Raw genomic sequence first — 20,825 nt, 5'->3', positions numbered from 1 at the left:
CTGCCACTAAAAAAGGAATTAAAACTGATAACTTAAACTCAAACAGTATTTTAAATATTTACATCAATGAAGTTCAACAACATAATCACTTAAAATACCATAAGAATTTTCCTCTAGGAGCTGACTAGCGTGATTGGACATGGCAGCAAGATGAGATGCTTTGCAAATACATCTGCGTTTTCTGAGCCAGCTTTGCTTGTCAGACATGTGCATACAAAGTGAAAGCAGAAAGAGAAAAGCAGACCTATGATTATGCCTACGTACCCCTGAGAGCCTGAGATGGTGCAGTCGTATCTTTCCATGACCAGCCTGATGGCGAGGGCTACAGCAGAATGAGGAATGGGTTCCCATTCACACACACCAAGGGAAAGAAGCCTGGGGAATGCACGACTTCTGCAAACCTGTGTGCTGCAGCAAGGCTGTTTACTAACACACAGAAAAACCTTCCAGTGTACCTTTCCTATCTGCCCTCCTCCCTTGGCCTCCCACTGGGACATGCCCTTCCAGACCCTCACAAAAATTACACTGAACTAGGTGAAGACTTTATGTGAATGGGCATAGCTCACAACTGGAAACCACTAACCCTGTAGCCTTCTGGGTTAACTACAAGTTTATATCCCTCAGTACGTCCTTAGTGTCTGCACTCTGAACTGCAGCTGGAGTGATTTACAGGCCAGGAAGATCAGCCCTACAGATCCCAGAGCTGCAGAGCATTGCTAAACCACCACATTTCTTCTTGTCATTCCCAGCACCCTGTGAGCTGGTTTTGGTGGTGTGAGCTTCGGGAGACTGCACAGAGGGCTCCCATGGCTAACAGCAGAGATCCCTTTTCAGACCTCATGGAAATAAAAGACAATACTTAAAAAAGAAAATTAGATTTGTACTCCTGGCCTAGATTTATGGGGTAACATTGTGGGTTCTTTTAAAGCTCAGGAATTACTTGCTAGAGCAATCTGACTGGAAGTTAATGAAACTGAGTTGAAGCAATGTAATCCTCATGAGTGGTCCAGCGACATTGAGGGATCTATAGCTGCATCCAACACTGAAGGCCAACCTTGCACTCTGCAAAGAAAACATCATGTCACAAGCAGGTGTTTTGGGCTTTTGGCAGCAATGGGACATTGATGGCTTGGATTGTGCTTGAAATGTCTCTGAACTTCATCTCTGAAGCCTCAATCACATGAGCAGTCAAGTAGCACAGGCCTTGGGGACTGGGGAGTTACAGGAGGCCAGAAAATACACAAGCCCATTAGTACTCATCATAATTATTGAAATCTGTGAAATAGGTATTAGAATAAGTCTTTGCAGTGAGATGTGGATTGAAGTATTTGTTTCTCTCCTCCAAAATCAGGTTGTTCTTGTTAAATGCCTGGGGACAAAAAAAAAAAAAAAAAAAAATTAGAAAATGGGAAGGACAGAGGAACCATAGCCACTAAGCACCCTTTCACTAAGTCAATTTTTGTGGCAAATATCTGTGTATAATAAATCAGTCCAAAATGTATTAAGAAATACCTGCACATCTGCAACTTGTTTTTGCATCTATCTTTTTGCATAATAACATTCTTACAAAAAGCAAGGCTACCCAATAAAGCAAATCCAGGCACCTTCTCCCAAGTATTATAAAACTAATTTTACAATTAAAAATAGTTTTGATCATATATATCCAGTTTTTCCTATTAGAATAATTTGCTCATTATCTGTTTACTGGGTAAGAATGTTTTTTTTACTGCATTAATTCCTTGATTTTCAAATGCAACATGTAGGAGAAATGTCTGAAGGTCTTAAGAGGGTAAATCTGGCTTTTTAAAAAGTGATGTGGGTATTTAGAATATGAATTGTCAAAGGTTATTTTTTTTCGTGTAGCTATCCAGAGAGACAATTAGCGGAATTTGGAAAACCTTTAAATTAGGTACCTATTCCACTAGTGATTATAAAATTTTGTTGCCATTTTTAATGAAATTCTTAAAAAATTCTTTAATTAGAAAGAAAAATGCAGAAATTTAAAACTGGATTATCCAGGTAGGATTTAAGAAAAATCCTCATTTACAAAAACCTGCATGAATAAGCTGCGTAATCCGAAGATACAGAAACAGGTATTTTCGGAATGCTCACCCTTTCTTAATTCAGTGTATCTGAAAAGCTATTCTAAAAGGTCAACAAAAAAAATAACTGTTTGGGAACAATTATCATATACAGATGTCATGCCAGACTCAGCTAATGTAAATCTGTACCATTCATTTACATATATTTTGGGTATGAACACTAGCTGAGAGTCTGACCCAGAATATATTCTCCAGATACATCTCCTGTATAAAGACACAGTGCAGGAAGATGAACCATAGCATTGGAGCCAAAGGATTACCTTCAATATATGTCATGATGACTATTAATGGCCCAATTTATTTCTTGAACAAGCCACTAGGGATCACAATCAGGCTGAAAAAGCTCTACAAAACAAAACCTGAGTGGTCTGTTTTTTTCCAGGAAAGGCTGCTACCATATAAATTACACATGCATGCAAAATCAAACTTACTGTGTAATAGGGATTGACAAAGGAAAGGATCTGTAATTACAATACCTCAAGTGAAATCTATTTTTGTCATTAACAATCAGCATAATTTGAGTCCAAATGCCACTGCAGAAAACTAGTAAGTAGAATTCTTTTGATACAGCAGAACTGTTGTCTAGGATAATACACCTTGTACATTGTAGATCTCCCAATCCACTTCTCACCTTGATGGCTTCTACAGAATCATATTTGTCCAGTTTGTTAATATGGTTGGTAATGCTGGTATTTAGAGGAGCTGGTGACACCGGATGGATGACAGTTGCGTCATGGGACTGTTGCTGATACCGTTGGCAGTAAGTGTAAACAAGCAGGGTAAGAAGGCAACCAAGTATTGAGCTACTTAATCCCACTGCGATCATGTGAAACATATTGAACTCTGCAGAGTGGAGAGCAGAAGACAGTTTTATTTTTAAGGAATTAGCAATAAAGGCTTAAGACTGGGGTAAAATGTAGGCAAGTGCTTGATTCAAACAAGGGTAAGGGAAATTTCATATGTTTCCCATAAACATCTCAAGTGCAATGGTTTATCCCTACAGTAGAAAATGCACTGCACTTCCCTGAAGGGATCATTATAAGAATCTTAGATACCCATATATCTCTGTCAATATTAAGACTGAGATTTTTGAAAGATGCTTGAACAAGTTCAGAACCCAAATAACAGAAGAATGAATTCCATGTTGTACGTTTGAATAGTTCAGCAAAATTTTTCTTTGGACTGTATAACACCTTATTATACATAAATTATGGATATAAGGTACATGCATAGCTTTTTTTTTTTTTCAGTGAACTACAGTACCACTTCCCTGTTGTTCTAGTCCTTTCTCTTACGCATAAGCACTTGTGGCAGAACTAACAAAATCCGGATATCTTTGAATCACAATCCTGCTTTCCCTAAAATGTTTTCCATATCCCCTTTATTTGGTACATGTCCCAAAGCAGTGGCACACATTTTTTCCATTACTGCTTTGATCCTTGCTAGGTCTCTGTTTCTGTCTTTGATACGTGGCCGACTTTTTTCTTTCTCCAGGCTTCAGACTATTTTTCTAAATATAAGGGAAGGGGTGAGGAGGAAATGGTAGTGTTTAAGGGGAAAATGGGAAAGTGGAGTGGGGGTGTGGCAGAGACAATCGGTCTTTAAAGCTCAGTGTGTTTTTAACCATTGCAACCAGAGAGGGCAAAGTCAACAGCTCAGAACCCATCAGTCTCCTGTCTTCTCTGCCCTTCAGAAAGATGCTATGGGATCAGACGAGGGGAAATCCTCTCCAAATATGCAAGGATTAAAACTGAGAGGAAGCTCATTGCTGTATGAAACTGCAAAAGGGAATGTAAAGCACAATCATCCCCTGATGTTACTGGACAGAGATAACAGGTCAGATGTTGCACCAGTAGGAATAGCTCAAAATGAACAAATTGAACTCCTTTTCACTGTTATTTCAAACTGGAGCTGTGTGTTTTTATTAGGAAAGAGGTATTAGTAAAAAGCTCATGTTGGAAATTTCACCTTAACATTACTGAAAATTTGTTTGTGGTTGCCTAAATGCACAAATGAAAGATTTCAAACTGAAAGAATGGCACTAATCTGAAAAAAAAAAACTGCTAAATGCTTTTCACTGTAATACAGAAAAATAGGCCAGCTCATGCATCCCAGTTTTGCAATGCCTAAGGTAGGACCTTTGCATGCCTCCTGGGTTTTTAGAAACACAAATATTTAGGTGACTGTGTTGACTGCCCCAATATATAAATTATCACTGACATATCCTTCTACACTTTTATGAGAGTTTCCCACTGCTGCAGAGCTTGGCAAAAGGTTTTCAGAGTACCACTGCTACAGAAAAAAATCAAATCAGATTATTCTTGCTCCTATAACAAGTTACCATGCACACTAGTACCATTGTATAACCCCTGTGTTTTCGTTGTCCCTTATTAGGTTAAAAATGCAGTTTATCTGTGCATGGAAGAATACTAGGAGCTGCCAGAGCTATTACCATGATGACACAGACTAAGTGTGATAGCTCAGCACAAAAAAAAAGGTAATTTTTCCTTTTTGTTCATCTTACTATTGTTTGTTTGAGGTTTTGTTTTTTTTTTTAAATTCTCTCTTTAAAGATGTATTTTGCTAATATCAGGACTCTCTGGAATAGAACTTTTATTTTTTTTTTTTTTACTTTTTAGTTTTGTCTCTGGCAGTGAAGCTGAAAACAATTCCCAGATACAGTCTGAGCTACTAAATGGTTTAGCAGGCGGGCTTTTGGCTATTTATTTTGAGTCCCAAAGTGGTTTGTGAAATTATTATTCTGAAAAAGGTGGAGTAACTTTACAAATTTTGACGTACTGATAACTACCTTATAGTAGGAATTTGTTTTTTGAGACAAGGGTGACTGCCATACTGAAAAGGAAGAAAATACAAACATCCAGTAATACATGTTCTTGTCTCAAAGGTCAGCAATGGCAGATGGATATTTAATGAGAAATCCTGTAGTAACTATTTCTCTTTTTCTCTACAAGTGTAAATAATGAGAATAAGGCATTTTGAAGTTAGAATAAAACAATGAGAGGGCAAAAGGTGAAAGAAAAGCAAACAATGAGAAATCAGTATTTCAGCATTTAATACACATCTGGAGCTGAAAACCTTACCGCCACATCGCTTTTCTTCCATGCTGCTGGATCGTGCCACTGATAATTCTAGAAAAATAAGTAAACCACTTATGCCGAGAAGAAAAAAAATTACAGAGGACTACTAGTTTGATTAAAACAGTAAGGATTTAAAGCTTCATTATACTACACCCATTACGAATCCAAAGTACAAAAGATTTTGGTTAGGTGGCAGAATTAACAAAAAGGTCCCATGACATCTTCAGGTTTCTTAGTTTCCCAAGCAAAACCATCAACATATTTTTAATTCTTGACTCAAAGCGTCTCTGGAATTAAAAAGATGAAGTGCAGATGAAAACTTTCTTTGCAGAGTTTGAACATGTTGAGGAAGTGTTGATTTTCTGAATAGTAAAATTAATGAGAGTTTAATTATCTTGTGTTCAAATGGGCTCATTATTTGTATAAGTCATGTCTAGCAGTAATGTGAACAGAGGGAATATACAAATCTTCAAACAAGATGACTGCTAAATTCATGGGTCTCAGTTGTACACTAATAAAATGTAACTCTAGTTTGTATCCTTACCATTTTGACATTGGATACCTTCTGTATAAATACTGAATAAAATCTGTTTGCAATCAAATTTTTCTACTTTTTATTTCAGAATCATGGCTTCTGTGAAGGGAATTCCTGCCTTACAAATCTTTTGAACCTCTCTGAAAGTGGCAATGATCATGAGGATATGGGTGGGGTAACTGACAGTCTCCCTGAATTTCAAAAAAGCTTTTCAATTCTTTATCAAAGGCTATGCAAGCAACAAGTGAGATGAGTGGAAAGATAGAAAACAAGGCAGTACTATGTACCCAGCTCTTACAATGGAGGAAGGTTACCGTTTCTGCAGGGACCTAGGCTTTTTACCAAAGATCTAGAAAAGCAGGAGGCAAATGTGGTTTTGAAGTTTGCTGATAATACAAAGTTAAGGGTAGCATGGACAAGGCTGTGAAAAGCTACAGAAGGGCTTTATGAAGCTAGATAATAAAATAATTAAAGAAACAAATGCAGATTGACATAAAGTGATACATAGAGTAGAAAGCAATCCTAGCTTCACATATGAAATACGGCTGGTGACCTGACCATTACTACTCATGAGTGAGGCTGAGAGGTTATGTAAAATTTTTCCATGACAGAATCAGCTTAGTGTTCAGAAGCAATCAAAAAGGCAAACCAAATGCTAGGTACTACCGACAAAACAATAGTTAATAGGAGAGGATATCAGCATTATGGCACTTTACAAATCTATGTGCTGTCCGCACCACAAATGCTGCATGCAGCTCTGGTTTACCCATCTAAGGATATCTCTGGTAAAACTAAAAAGCAGACCAGAGAAGGGCAGCAATGATAGCCATAGGTATGCAACAGCTTCTGTATGAGGAATTAATAGAGTAGGCTGTCCATTGCCAAAAGATGATCCACATGCAGCTACTGCTAAAGGGATCATAATTTTTTTACCTTTCTTCAAATACTAAATCCATACTAAGTATTTTCAAAATGAGAAAGTTATCAGACCTGACAGGACAGCTTTGTCAGAGAGAGTTACAGGCTGAGAGCATGCTTTGTCAGGTTGAGACTATTTATTCACAATACAAACAGAAAAATGTACAGGCTGAGAGCATGCTTTGTCAGGTTGAGACTATTTATTCACAATACAAACAAAAAAAAATCGTAAAGCTCTGAAAGGTGATGTTGATAGTGACTAACTCGGGAAGCTGAGGAGCTGACAAGAAGTAGTCATTTTTGCACTCGTCCAGAATCACTCTGTATACCAAGTTCTGTAGAGGAACAAAGCTAAGGAAAGGCAGGAGGAGGCAACATGAGGTTGGACATGCCAGCGCATTAGCTGAGGAAAGGAGAGAGGTGAATTAGAAAAAGGAATGGAAGGAGAGAGGGAGGGATGGACAGATGAAGGGAGGGAACTCTGAGTTAGAGGACGTGGAGGAGTGAAAGTGAGCTAAGCGATCATAAGAAAGCAAGCTAGTTTGTCTAAAGTGAGAGTAATGGGCATGACCTTATCCGCTATGATATGGGTATTTGAGGAGGAGTGGCAAACAAACCAGAAGGGAGAGAAGAGGTGGCTCATTTCAGATTCTGAAAATGCCTACTTTCCAAAACAAGATGAAGAGCTTATATTGGATTAAGCAGGGTATTGACAGAATGTGAGTATTAACGGAGCTTCTTCAAAAGCCTGAGAAAAGGGGGAAAATACAGTGTGGGAGTTTTTGCTTTCATACTTGCATTTTTCACATTGGTTTTGGAGGAGAAGATATAGTGTTCAGAAGTTAACGCATTATGCACCATCCATAAAAACAGTATTTAAATTTGTTGATTTTTATAGTGTACTATATCGTACCGCAGTCATGGGGAAAAAAAGGTTGCTGCACTGAGTAAACATAATTACATTTCAAATGATACATTAAAATGTAAATTTCTCTGTGAACAGACCACTAGCTTTTCTTAATGTACACAGGTGGAGAGATAACTGTTAACAACAATTCAGTGTGGCCACCCATACTGCTGTGTGGATTTAAATGACTGCTGTGATTTAAACAAAAATAAACAGTACAGTCATGAGTTTTGACAAATGCTATAGAATAATACATGGATGTGACTATCCATCAGGTACTTAGCAGTCATGGAGGAGATGAGGACCTGAGGCAAATTAATAATACTTACCTTTCTAAGCAGTTATTCATTTAAAGGACTTTGTGAAATGATTTCCAGATTAACTACCACAGCACCCACGTTTGTATATGCAAACCACAAAGCCTAAAGGAATGTTCCTCTAATAATTGTGAAGTCTCAAAACCACTTAAAGTAAAAAGCAAACTATTTGTTCCCAGCTGTCTGTAGTCATTGCTACACCCTGCTATCAAGCAGGAAGTGGGGACCTGCAGAAAGCTGTGACAGTGACTGACCCAAGTCCCAGGCGCTGACAGTAGGGACAGCACCACAGCACTCAGTGCCATGAGGCAGATTTTCAGGTAGACGCCAGACCCAGCAACATGGGCTCTACACAGCAGACCGACAAGCTTTGCCTGACAAAAGGCAAGTCCTGTTCCAGCTCTAGGCTCTGCACAGTGCAGTCTGGGACAGTACTACGCCCCACTCCTGAAACGTTGAGAGATTTCACTAATCCTTCAAGGAGCAGATTGATCTCACCTGGTATAAAGTTGGAGTCCAAAGCACAGGCTCGGCTCTCTGTGGTGTTGCCTGTGCACTGGCTGCCCACGGGAAACAAAATGATGCACTGACGAACACGGAACTGGAAGCCAGATGAGTCACAGTCAGACCACTCGGACCACTCGGACCAGCTGTCTGCAACAGGCAGAGAGACACACAAACAGATGCTGCAATCAAATGCGTCAAGTACACCAAATGAGACAAATAGCTTGTCTTTCTGAATTATGACAGAAGGCTGCATCCCCAGCCTCCACCAACTAGCAGAGGCCAGCTTTTTCATTACAATAAAATAAAGGCAGTTTGGCTTTGGCAAGTCTCTGAAATGTAGAGTGTGATGGCAAATTTATCATAGACCTATCATGGCTTTGGCTTCTGCCATGGCCTTTGAATGTGGAAGTGAGAAGTCAGAAGTGAGAAGTGGTGGTGACTGAAAGAGTGATAACTGTGAAGCTAACTCCAGTCTAAGTCATTGGCATGGACAATGACACTGTTTTTTATGTACCTGAGAAGTAGCAATGAGAGCTGTAAGAGTATGTATTCCAGATCTGAAACAGGATGATCATTTAATCATAAACAGAGCTGTATCTTGCAGATACTTGCTCTTTTTTTAGCTTTAGTTACTTCAGATCCATTTCTTTAAAACAGAGATAAAAGATCTCATCCAGTATTCTCACCTTCTCTTCCCCATGCGGTTCATTATCAGCTTCTATTGTTTCTCTATATTTCTTCCTCTGACAATGTAGTTTTAAGGTTTTTTTATTTCATGCCTGTGTGATCTCAGAATACTTCCCTTAAATGAAGTGAATTGATCTCATTCTCAGGATGCTCTGTGGGTTTACTGAGCCCAGCTTTCTTACAATTCAAGCACAAGTCTTGCCTTCATAAGAGCTTTCTGAGTTGGCAAGTATAGCAGACAGTTCTCTTAAATGTTCTTCTTTCTTCTGTCAGCTTTCCCACTGAGATAGATTTTATGGTTTTGATATGGAATAAATAGTCCTACTATCCCCAAACCAAACTTCTTCTTGCTTCAAAATGGTAATTGATTTTACACCAATATGAAAAAAAAATTACAAATTTCATTTTGCTTCAAATCAAAAAATATATAGTAACCTAATTTTGTTTCAAGTTAAACCTAGAAGGTTCACAATTACTCGTTGGCCATAGAGTAAAAATTTAAAACTCCCACTTATCTAAAATTTAACAGATTCTGATAGGAATATTTGAGCTTGCAGTCTCGAAAAATGTCAGGCAATAGATGTTTTCGATGACAGTGTTGGACGTTCACTACCTGATAGCACAGTAAAAAGAAATGGATGGAGGGGACTGACATAACTGTGGTGCAGAAAATCTCAAGCTGTGTTCCTGGGACCATTTGAAGACAATAGGAGAGCACTGGTTAGAGAGAGCAGCAATCAGTCCTAGCAGTCTATGGTTCAGATGCACACCATCACTTGTGGAGTTGTTCATAAAAGAGATTTACTCAGCAGCTCAGGTAAGAACCTGGATATTGGTATTTAAGAACAATTAGCAACTGTCTGGATTGGGATCTCCTTTGAATAACAGGGCAAATACCCTGACACTAGCAGCTAATATCAGGCAGTAGGATCATGTTATTGTGAGAAGCAGGAATGCAAAGCTCTGTCCTTTGGCTCTTCTACCTAGGAGATGTCCTCGGAGAGCCTCATTTGCAGAGTGGGTAGTAGGCATGGAGGCAGAGGATATATTGTAGTTGGATCCTAATTCAGAGGCTAAGAAAGCTGAAGTGGGAGTCAAGCAAATGGACACTACTTATGTAGTGTGGCACATCCAGGAGCTGCTGCTGTCACTACCAGTATCAGCTGCTTGATCTAAGTAAACTAAATACACAGATCCTTACTTTAAATATTTAGTAACAATAAAGCCCTCCTCATTGAAGTTTAAAGGAATGCTGCTCACTGCAAGTCTTAGCCCAGTTCTCATTGCTGGCAGAGAGCTTGCTTAAGCCAATACTCTTGCCCAGTCCTGGTAAAATTGGCATATATGCAGCAGCTGCCAAAATGTTCATCAGCATCCTAAATGCAGCTTGCTAGCTGGTACACTCTTCAGCCCCATCTTGTCCAATGTGCTTTTGGCCCACCAGGTTCCTTGCTGAAGCTGCTACATCCTGTGATAAAACAGGAACCTCAGAATATGTGTAGATCATGCTAGGTCACATACTGGTTAGCACACATAGGCTCACATACTGGGCAAGACTATTGTTTCAGTCTGCCCTTCAGGGGTCCTATAAAAGACACTATGCATGTTAGGACCTTCCCACATATGTAGTACAGGACAACTCCCTCCCATCTTGAGTCCCACAGCACAGCCCAAGCACTACAGCACAGATAGTCAGTGGGTCTGGTGCCACGCTGATCAGCTCCACCTGGCACACAGAATCACAGAAGAGAAAGTAGAGAACCTCAGTGCAAGTGTGAGAAGGATGGACATCTCCGTAGTCACGGATCCTGGTACCAAATCTGTGTTTTGAGGGGTGCCACCGTTAGGAGCTGAGAGAGTCACACAAAAGTAAGGCACTCAAGACTGACAGCTGTATCATTTCAAACTGTCAGACCTGCCCTTTGTGGACCCACTATCTCTGACGTCACAGAGATGCTGAAGCCACAGCTTTTGCATTTATTTCTACAGACTACTTATCCTGCCTTATCCTTTTGATTTCATTATTTTCAAAGTATCTGAGGCTCTCTTGCACCTCAGGCAGGCTCCTCAACTTGCTCCTCAGTTCTTTGCAAAAGTCATGAAAATGGAAAAGAGGGGGTGGGCTGGAGAGGTGTTTAATCTGGAACTGCTTTTCACCTTTAACATGGCAAGACTTATTCAGATGTTATGTCTTTTTCCTACAGAGTCTTGGCTGGCCTTTGAAGCCAGGTTAATTCCAAGCAGTTCCTGAAAGATCCTTTGGTGAAGAAAGCACCTCAAAAGGATCAGGCCATCAGTCCGTAAGGTTATAAATTTCTTTTATGCAGAACTACACCATCATTTCTATAGGCTCAACTGCTTTATCCATTATTTCCATGTTTGAGTTAGCAATTCAAGGACAGAAGATATCTTCCCCTCTTACAGCAGCAGTAAATAGTCTAGGTATAAAATTGTATTCAGACAGACAGACAGACACCATTGCAACTAATTAAACTGACTGATAAACAAGTATAAATCACTACTGATCAATAGTACAGTGCTTCCATTTACATTAATGAAATTGCAAGTTAAAAGAAAAAAAAAACAAACAAAATTTAGTGATACAGCTTTTAAAATGAAAGATGAGGAAAATGGAGGTATTTTGCAGACAGAAGTCTTACTTTCTTTTAAGTGCATACTTGCATACTTTCAGTTAGATTTACCATTAACACTCCATGAATCCTCAAAAATTCCTTAGTATCAGGATTCCAGAAATTTCAGTTTTATGTTAGTTGTATTTGGAAAAAAAAAAAAAAAAAGTACTGTTGCAAATGCCAAGAAATCTTTGTTCTTTTCACAACTTAAGAAACATTTCAGTTTTTGCATATTCATTTCCATCTTGGTTGGTTGTTCTTAGATTCCAACTGTCATTACTATTCCTTTCCTATATTAAACATGTCACTCAAGGGGTGAATGTCACCAGCGGTACTTTCTGATCTGCACAAGGAAAAACCTCTCTCCACATGATCCTCCCCATAAGAAAATGTCTCTGCAAGGATGCAGGAGCCTGTCCAAACTTTACATGTATAACACTGCACTTACTTTTGTGTCATACCAATGTGAAATAAGAGCAGTAAAAAAGGTTTTTAAATCTACACTGTAAACATGAGGCAAAGATCATTCTCACAGTTAACTGAGGACGTGCTGTTTCAAAAACCAACAGCAGCAAATTTTCAGTGAGCTCGAGATATTACTAAAACATTACAGAATGTGAGAAATCCACTTCACCATCTGAAATTTTATTGATTTACAAAGGTTTTCTCTTTCTTCAACCAAAATGAAACCAAACTCTTCCTGCACCCCTATCTACTCCAAAACTTGCATAACATGCAGGTCAAAATAGATAAAGAGATTATTTATAAATGTTTGCAAACTTTCATGTCTAGAAAAAAGGTGACAGAAAATAAATGCACAATGAGAGAAATAGTTACAATAGCAGCACAATGAATGTGCCAGTTCTGACCTTTTAAAGATGCCTTAAGGATACAAAGGCAGGCATGTAATTTCTACATACAAATGTACACAATTTGTCTTGAATAATCAAATCATCAACTGATTTCTATGTTTGGATTGTTGTGGGTTTTTTTAACATGATACAGTGCTGCATCTGCTTTAATTTTGACAAAGTAGGTACTTTTATTCTGCTTCAAGACATGCAGCGCCTAGAAAAGGAAATTAACTTAAATCATAGTTCAGCACAGGTAATAGGATCCACAAATTCAGACTCTTAGGGCTTATGCCTTCATGTGCACGGACTCATCATATGAGCAGAAAACTTTCGCTATGAAGAGTAGAAGCTCTGAGGGAAACAAGTAATATAACGTGGCATTAGAGCTGCTTATTTAATTTTCTGTTGCCTGTAATCCATTCATCAGGAATAAATGAAAAAAAAATTTCCCACTGGCTTTTCACTAATGATTTTATCTGGTATTATGTGGGTTTATTCTCTATTTTTCACTTAAATTTCATGGAAAAAAAACCCAGGAGTTTCCTTTTAATATGGGTCAAAAGGCAGAGTAAAAGTTACAAAGAAAGTCATAATATACAACCAGGAGGAGTGCCAAGACATTTCATTTACTAAGTACTCCACAGTCATTTAAAAAGATGAAGGCTCTCTTACTCAACATCCAAAGTTGAAGAAGGTATTTTACAAAGAGCATTAAGGTTTGTTTTGTGCTTTATATGAAAACAAGGCAAACAACTACTTGAAGGACTTTGTGCTAACACATGTTGAACATTAACCTCAGCAATTTGCTTGCTGTGAATGTTTAGTGTTATAACAAATGCACTTCTTTGTGATACTGTTATTAAAAGTCTCCCAGGCTGTTTGCATGATGCACTTCAAATATTATACAATTTTAGTTTATCCAGACCTGGAAGCTGCTAACTTAAATTTTAATTTTTAACTTTTAAAGGGTAAGGGAGTAAGTGGTGTCCCCAAGGCTATAATCTGCTAATACTTGATTTACTGTGATTGTAGCACGTAAGAGCTAATTGTGCACTTAATAAGGGAGAGAAATTATTAGCTCCTAAATAACAGATCAAGGAGCATTATGTTTCCTAAACGTGAATGCCTGGTTCTGTGCCACATAACCAACAAAGCTGAATGGACTGATTCTCCATACCTGGGCACGGCTGTGTGTTGCAGAGTGCTTCTTCAGTGTGCAATCCAAGGCAGATGTCCCCTCCATATGCTGGTGCTGGGTTTGTGCATGAGCGGGTTCTCATGTAATGCCCTCCTCCACAAGTTGCTGAGCACTTTGACCAGGATGACCAACAAGACCAGCCTCCATCCACTGAAAAGGCACAAAATATCATATTGTTCCAAGTTAATGCGTGATGTGATGTGATGTAATGCAACCCATCCTTCTCATATTCTGTGGATCTACTTTATGGCTTGTTGAAATTATTGGACATTTTTAGGTGCCACTGAACATAGGCCCACAAATTTCATTTTACCACAGTACAATTTAATTTACATATTTTAAATGCCCCTGGTATACTGGGAAGCCTAAAAAGTTACTCATTCTTATAAGGCACTTTCAGTGGGTACCATAGTATATTTAAGGCCAAAACTCTTTTCCTTTCCTTTTCTCACTTGTGAGTAGATAAAATTCCAAAGCTTTTTTAGCAGAAGTATTATAAGCTCAAAGTAATATTTTATTCATAAAATAAAACTTAGCCCAATAATAACAACAGAGGGATGGAATACAGATTTTTTTTCACAACCCAGGTGAGATTGCCTTAACCCTACAACCCATTTCAACAGATCTAACATAGTTTGAGAGTTTGATAGGCCAATATCATTTGCAATTTTAATGCAGCTCTAGCATAGGTGCCAGCAGCAGAACAATGGCAGTAGTTCAAAAAAGTAAGAGAAGAATATCAAAAAAGGATTTGCCACTTAAAGCTTCAAAAACAGGTTGTTGAATAATTCTCCCCCCCCCCCCCCCCCTTAGTATTTACTAATCTAAGTATGTCAAATTGTTCTCCAGTCTGAATTCTCAAAGGTTCCTCTGAAGTGTAAGCTGGATTTCACAGGGGCCCCATTTGTCAGACAGCTTTTGACACATGGCCACTAGACATGCTTCTAATGAAAGTTCACCTCATTGCCTACACAGGGATGGCTCCTTTGCAGACTCTGTTCTTAAAGCTACTGCTCCAGGATGCATTTCTGGCATTTATTGCCATATTGCAGCCCATCTGCCAAAGGTTTCCTATCTGCAGCCACATGACAAAGTCAGATGTTCTCCTCCCAGGGACAGCATTCCCTCTGCAAAGAATCTCTGTATTTTGTTCATTTCTCTTTCAATTATTCTTTGGGGGGGAGGAGGGGGTGGGGGGAAAGAAGAGGAGAGGGAAAGCAACAAAACCCTAAACTTTCAAATTTTCATATCCCCCCCAAAAAATTAACTTCTTTTCAAACCTCTATTTAAAGTTTTATTGCTTCTTTCTTAAGTGAGGAAATTATTTACTATGTCTGCAATTGATTAAAAGAAATAGTGTGCAATTCAACTGACAATAATAGATGACACTTTAAGTACAATAAAAGCAATGCGCCAGTAAAGTTTTGCTTTATGACAGAGCCCTAAACTGAGCAGAAGTTTTGTCTTTTTTTTCTTCCACCATTCACAGCAGCAGTCGGCATTTTTACCACATGACAGAAATTCATTATTGCCTACTTTTAAAAATGCTAGGTAAGAACACATTTTCTGCAGACAATTTTTACAGTGCACTCATTTAAGCCATTCCTCGTAAGACTTTACTTCATTGTCTGTTGACACAATTGATCATCACTGAAGTCTCCAAAACATCCCTCCAGCATCTCACAATGACTCTTTTTGATCCTTTCTGTTCCATTAATCAAACAGCCTTTCAAGGAGTAAATCAGTTTCCACCGGTTTATTGAAATGTTATTCCATAATTATCTCTTAACAATAAGAAATGAAGTTCCAAATCTGAAAAATATTAACTTAAAATGAAAATATCTGTGCAGTATTTACATTTAAATTCTCTCTTAGATGGAGATGTAGAACATTAAAGAAATACTCATTTTATTTGGGTAGCACTGTATATCACAAACGCACTTGGTGAGTCAAGTAGAATGATTTATATGCAAAGGTGGCAACAGCAAGAAAACAAGCTAGGAGAATGTGGTTACTTTGATATTAAACCTATAGGTGCATGTTTGAATGTAATTTCAGATACAGCATACCCTCAGATTCTCAACTGATAGTCAAACAGGTAATTCATTACTGCATACCTAAGGCTATTAACTAATCCCATAAGTGACATTGCTGAATATAAAAAAAAATTATTCCCTATATTGTTAGCAACATTATCCTACAAATCAAGAAAGCATTTCCTTACTGAGAACCAGAGTTGTAAAAACTTTTGCAAGCAATATATCTGACCCCTGAATAGCCTGATTGGACAGACGGGATTCATGTAATCTGGTACTATATTCCAAGTATGTCATTTAAATAAATTATTCCCATTATTAATGAATTCAGTGATTGCTATTTTTTTTTCCTAGGATATATTTATCAGCCAAATCATCTAACTATACAGATACATAAGAGAGTTTTATATCACCAATCACAAATAAATATTGCATCTTGGTAGAGTGCTTGACTTGTTCTGTTATTCATACAGTCAGTAGAAAACAAACATGTCTTTTTGCATGAGATAACTCTGTTAATGTAGTATAATGCAAGCTCATATCTAAGGAAGCCACAGGTTATTTTTCTTCAGTGCAGGTGAAATATACTGTGTAATTTTATATCAATTTCAAGACATGGCATCTTTTATTCAGAACTTGCCCTCTTTTCCTTTTTTTCTTAAATTTCTTAAATTATGTCAAATAAAAGCAGAAGCTGTTACCTAAGCTATTCATTTCATGTGGTATTAAGGCTCTTCCTTTCCAGATACTCACCTTTTTATTTTCTTTTATTTCTTTTTAGTTTTATTTAAAATGATCCTTGGCTAGCTTAAACGAATAATCCAAGGGCATCTGAGGGTATTCCTACTGTGATGTATAGACCTGCACGAAACAGAATGACAGCCTGAGACTGCCTAGACAGCATCTGCAAATATTACACGTGGTTTGTTCACTGTAATGGAGACAGTGACCCCCCAATACTTTCTACTTATTTTTCAATGGACCACAGTAAGCATTACAAATGCGTATGCATTTGAAACTGCCATCTGCCATCAATCTATAGATGGCTGAGAACAAAGAGACTGAGGTGACATCCAGGAACATCACCATGTTCCACAGCTGCAGTGACCATGGCTGTACTGTAAGACTTTGGATGTAAAGCGAGAAGTGGGGAAGATGAGAGAGGACAGAAATAATGTAACAGACAATGCGAGATTTGATCACGGTTGAGCTGGACAGTGTAATTATAACTATAGGGATATAATTTCTGCAGGGATTATTTACTCACAGGCTGCCAACCTAAATCTCTAGGAATTTCAAGGAATATCGTAACTACCTTTTTTATTTGTTCCCAGAACTTTTCATTCTCAGCAACAGATTATGAAGCATCATGGTTAAATAAGATCAAAGGAGCGGGCATTTACTGCTTGAGTTTTTACAAGACCTAAATAGAGCTCTGTGGTTTCTTTCATCTTTCTTTAAAGTTGCTTAGCAACACAGCACCATCTGGGTTGTTTTTTTTTTTTCTCCCTTTTTTCCTTTTGTCATGGAGTCCTTAATGTTGTTTCTGCTTCTTACAGGAGGAAAATAAAACAGCTGCAAGGAAAGCTCCAGTCACTAGTTTCTTTACATAACAGTTCTGTAGAGCTGTTGGACAAAAGAAAGTCGTTAAAGGAGTTCCACAATGAAAGATACAAGGAGTCTTTACCTTTTCTGGCAATTACTGAGGTGGGTCCCTTTGGGAAGAAAGCATCCTTCAGCTAGCAGGGTGCCTCAAACAACGCTCTTTTCTTTGTAGTAAAGCAAACAGTTTTTTGCCTGCTGGCTGTTGTTGTTGTTAATAAATATTTCTTCAGTATAATGAAAAAAAAACCCAACCAATCAAACACAGGGAAGAGGATGTACTAGGGAGAAAGTGTACAAAAATGGGATCTCCTGGGGACATGACAAAACATCCACAATACTGGAGAATTTCCAAGAGACAATTAAGTAAACTGGATACCCTGCTATGCACTTTGGGGTTTACAAGGAAATGGAAGGAACGAAGTATGGGCAGGCAACATATTGACCTCACCTGCTTTCATGAGAACACAGGCGGGATTGCAAGCTCTTTCCATGTACTGTCTGGTTTCATTTCAAGTTTAAACAACAAAAAACATCTTTCTTTTTTTTGGTGTATGCTTTTGGGTTTATAACTTTTCATGTTCATCTTTTTGAAAGTGCAGCAAAAGAGAGTAAAAAAGATGAGAGGGCAGCCTTTTCTATATCCATGAAGAAGTATAAATAGATCAGTTGTCCATTCTACCCACAGAAATGCTGTTGTTGTGCTTCCCAGTGGTTGAGTTGAAGTTAGATCCAGGGGCACTGGGTGTTGGGCAGCCTATAGACTCAAGAGAGTACTGCTCCTTTTCAGAGACTAGGGGATTATTCCATTTCATACCACTTATTCTATTGTTTCTTCTTAATCCTGTGGGGTACTGCTGCAGGTTCCAGAGTGGAAAAGAACAATTTTTATATCATAGTTTGCAAAAAACAAAGTTTTGTTTCTGTGATGCTACAGATAACATTTATTCAGAAAATCAATGCTCAATGAAACAGTCTGCAGTAAAGAAACAGAAGGCAAATTAATTCTTCTAAGCAGAGTAAAACAACAAAATCTAGGGATAAACACAGGTTTAGGCCTATAACTGAGACTCTAAGTTAGAAAAGCAACAGTTGCTTCCAAAGGGCAGTTCAGGCCTCTGCTCACTGGCTACAGAAGCAGCCTAGACAGATCAATGTATATGGAGAGATGGGCTTCAGCAGCCTGAGAGGCAAGCTGTGTTGGACTGGAGATTTAGGAATAGTTTCTCTCTGTTTCTTTGAACATACCCCCGTTCCCTTGTGGCCAGGTATGACTGCAAGGAATAAAGAAAAAAGGCAATAATGAAGGAAAAAACAAACAAGCAATAATTTGCTTTAGGGATGCACAAATAACTTAAACAGTCTTCCAGGGAGTTTTGTATATCTGAAACTATTGTTATTAGCACATTCAGTGATATATGAATTTACTCAGTTCTTCTCAAAATGTCATAACTAAAGCAAACTGCTTCAGTCAAGTTTGAAACCGCTAAGATCCCAAAGTACTGTCATGAAGTAACAGAATTCCAAATCTAAGAGATGGCAACTGTTCTTTCTCTCTGATCCACCTCTGCGCTCTGAGGAGAAGAGGGAACAGGAACTCCTGTAGCTCATGCTACTCAATGGCATTCATGTAGTTATTCTTTAAACTCCTAACTAAGGCACATGAGCCAAGGGTCCCTCTGTGCAAAAAAAAAATAAAAGAAAAAGCAACAAGAAACAGAATGAAACAAAAATAAAGCAAAAGGACCTGAAGAAATCCACCCCTGGTCCTGAAGGAGCTGGCAAATGAAGTTGCTAAGCCACTGGCCATCATATTTGAAAAATCACGGCAGTTGGCTGAAGTTCCCGATGACTGGAGAAAGGGGAAATATAACCCCCATTTTCAAGAAGGGGAAAATGGATGACCCGGGGAATTACAGACCAGTCAGTCTCACCTCTGTGCCTGGCAAAATCTTGGAGCAGATTCTCCTGGAAGGCATGCTAAGGCACATGAAAATCAACAAGGTGCTTGGTGACAGCCAGCATGGCTTCACTAAGGGGAAATCCTGCCTGACCAATTTGGTGGCCTTCTATGATGGGGCTACAGAACTGATGGGCAGGGGTAGAGCAGTTGATGTCACCTACCTGGACTTGTGCAAAGCATTTGACACTGTCCCACGTGACATCCTTGTCTCTAAATTGGAGTTTGATAGGTGGACCACTCGGTGGATGAAGAACTGGCTGGACTGCCACATGCAAAGAGCGGTCAACAGATGAATGTCCAGCTGGAGACCAGTAATGAGTGGTGTCCCTCAGGGATTGGTGTTGGGACCGGTCTTGTTCAACATCTTTGTCGCTGACATGGACGGCGGGATTGAGTGCGCCCTCAGCAAGACTGCCGATGACACCAAGCTGTGTGGTTCAGTTGATACGCTGGAGGGAAGGAATGCTATCCAGAGGGACCTTGACATGGTTGTGAGATATGCTAATGCCAACCTCATGAAGCTTAACTATGAGAACTTCAAGGTCCTACACCTGGGTAGGAGCAATCTCAAGCACAGCTACAGGTTGAGCAGAGAAGAGATTCAGAGCAGCTCTGTGGAGAAGGACTTGGGGGTGTTGGTCAATGAGAAAATGAACATGAGCCGGCTTCAGTGTGCGCTCACAGCCCAGAAAGCCAACCGTATCCTGGGCTGCATCAAAAGGAGTGTGACCAGCAGGTCGAAGGAGGTGATCCTGCCCCTCTACTCTGCCCTCGTCAGATCTCACTTGGAGTATTGTGTACAGTTCTGGTGTCCTCAACGTAAAAAGGACATGAAGTTGTTGGAGCAAGTCCAGAGAAGGGTCATGAGGGTGATCAGGGGACTGGAGCACCTCCCGTATGAAGATAGGCTGAGAAATTTGGGGCTGTTCAGCCTGGAGAAGAGAAGGCTGCATGGAGACCTCATAGCAGCCTTGTAGGGGTCCCACAGGGGTGCCAGAGAGGGACTCTTTATTAGGGACTGTAGTGATAGGACAAGGGGTAATGGGTTAAACCTAAACACGAGAAGTTCAGGTTAGACATAAGGAAGAGGCACGGGAACTGGTTGCCCAAAGTGGTAAATACTCCATCCCTGGCAGTGTTCAAGGCCAGGTTGGATGGAGTCTTGGGCGACATTGTCTAATGTGAGGCACCCCTGCCTATGGCAGCGGGGTTTGAACTGGATGATCTTAAGGTCCTTCCAACCCTAACCACTCTATGATTCTACAAATACTGTGAACTACAACAGAATACCTTATGTTTGGTTATTATTATTCTCAGGAAAACATCTCTTTTAGACAGTAAATGACTGTATTTTTTTCAAATTTGCAGAATTTACCATTCAAATAATGCTTCCCTTCCATCATCTGTTTTTCTTCATAATGTATCTTGCAAGTCCCCAAGGATAACAAAACCCTAATATGTATGATCC

General features: G+C 39.1%; 1 protein-coding gene across 5 annotated transcripts in view; it reads right to left on the bottom strand.

Annotated features, from left to right (window-relative positions):
- Window positions 1-284: 284 nt before the first annotated feature.
- Window positions 285-20,825, bottom strand: part of SEMA5A (semaphorin 5A) — a 320,019-nt gene continuing 299,478 nt past the window's right edge. For all 5 annotated transcript variants that reach the window (XM_057428775.1, XM_057428779.1, XM_057428777.1 and 2 more), the window contains 5 exons: window positions 13,736-13,906; window positions 8,376-8,531; window positions 5,204-5,251; window positions 2,734-2,945; window positions 285-1,369 (listed from right to left, as the gene is read on the bottom strand). In XM_057428775.1, coding sequence (XP_057284758.1) covers window positions 1,250-1,369; window positions 2,734-2,945; window positions 5,204-5,251; window positions 8,376-8,531; window positions 13,736-13,906 — 707 coding nt within the window. In that variant the 3' untranslated portion in view covers window positions 285-1,249. The remainder of the gene's footprint in view (window positions 1,370-2,733; window positions 2,946-5,203; window positions 5,252-8,375; window positions 8,532-13,735; window positions 13,907-20,825) is intronic.

This window comes from Pezoporus wallicus, unplaced genomic scaffold, assembly GCF_028554395.1.
Source record: "Pezoporus wallicus isolate ANWC-B61680 ecotype Strahan unplaced genomic scaffold, APGP_CSIRO_Pwel_v1 contig_6658, whole genome shotgun sequence".
In the NCBI taxonomy this organism is placed as follows: Eukaryota; Metazoa; Chordata; class Aves; order Psittaciformes; family Psittacidae; genus Pezoporus; species Pezoporus wallicus.
Note: the sequence above shows the minus strand (reverse complement) of the source record. Positions and strands in the feature narration are given on the sequence as shown.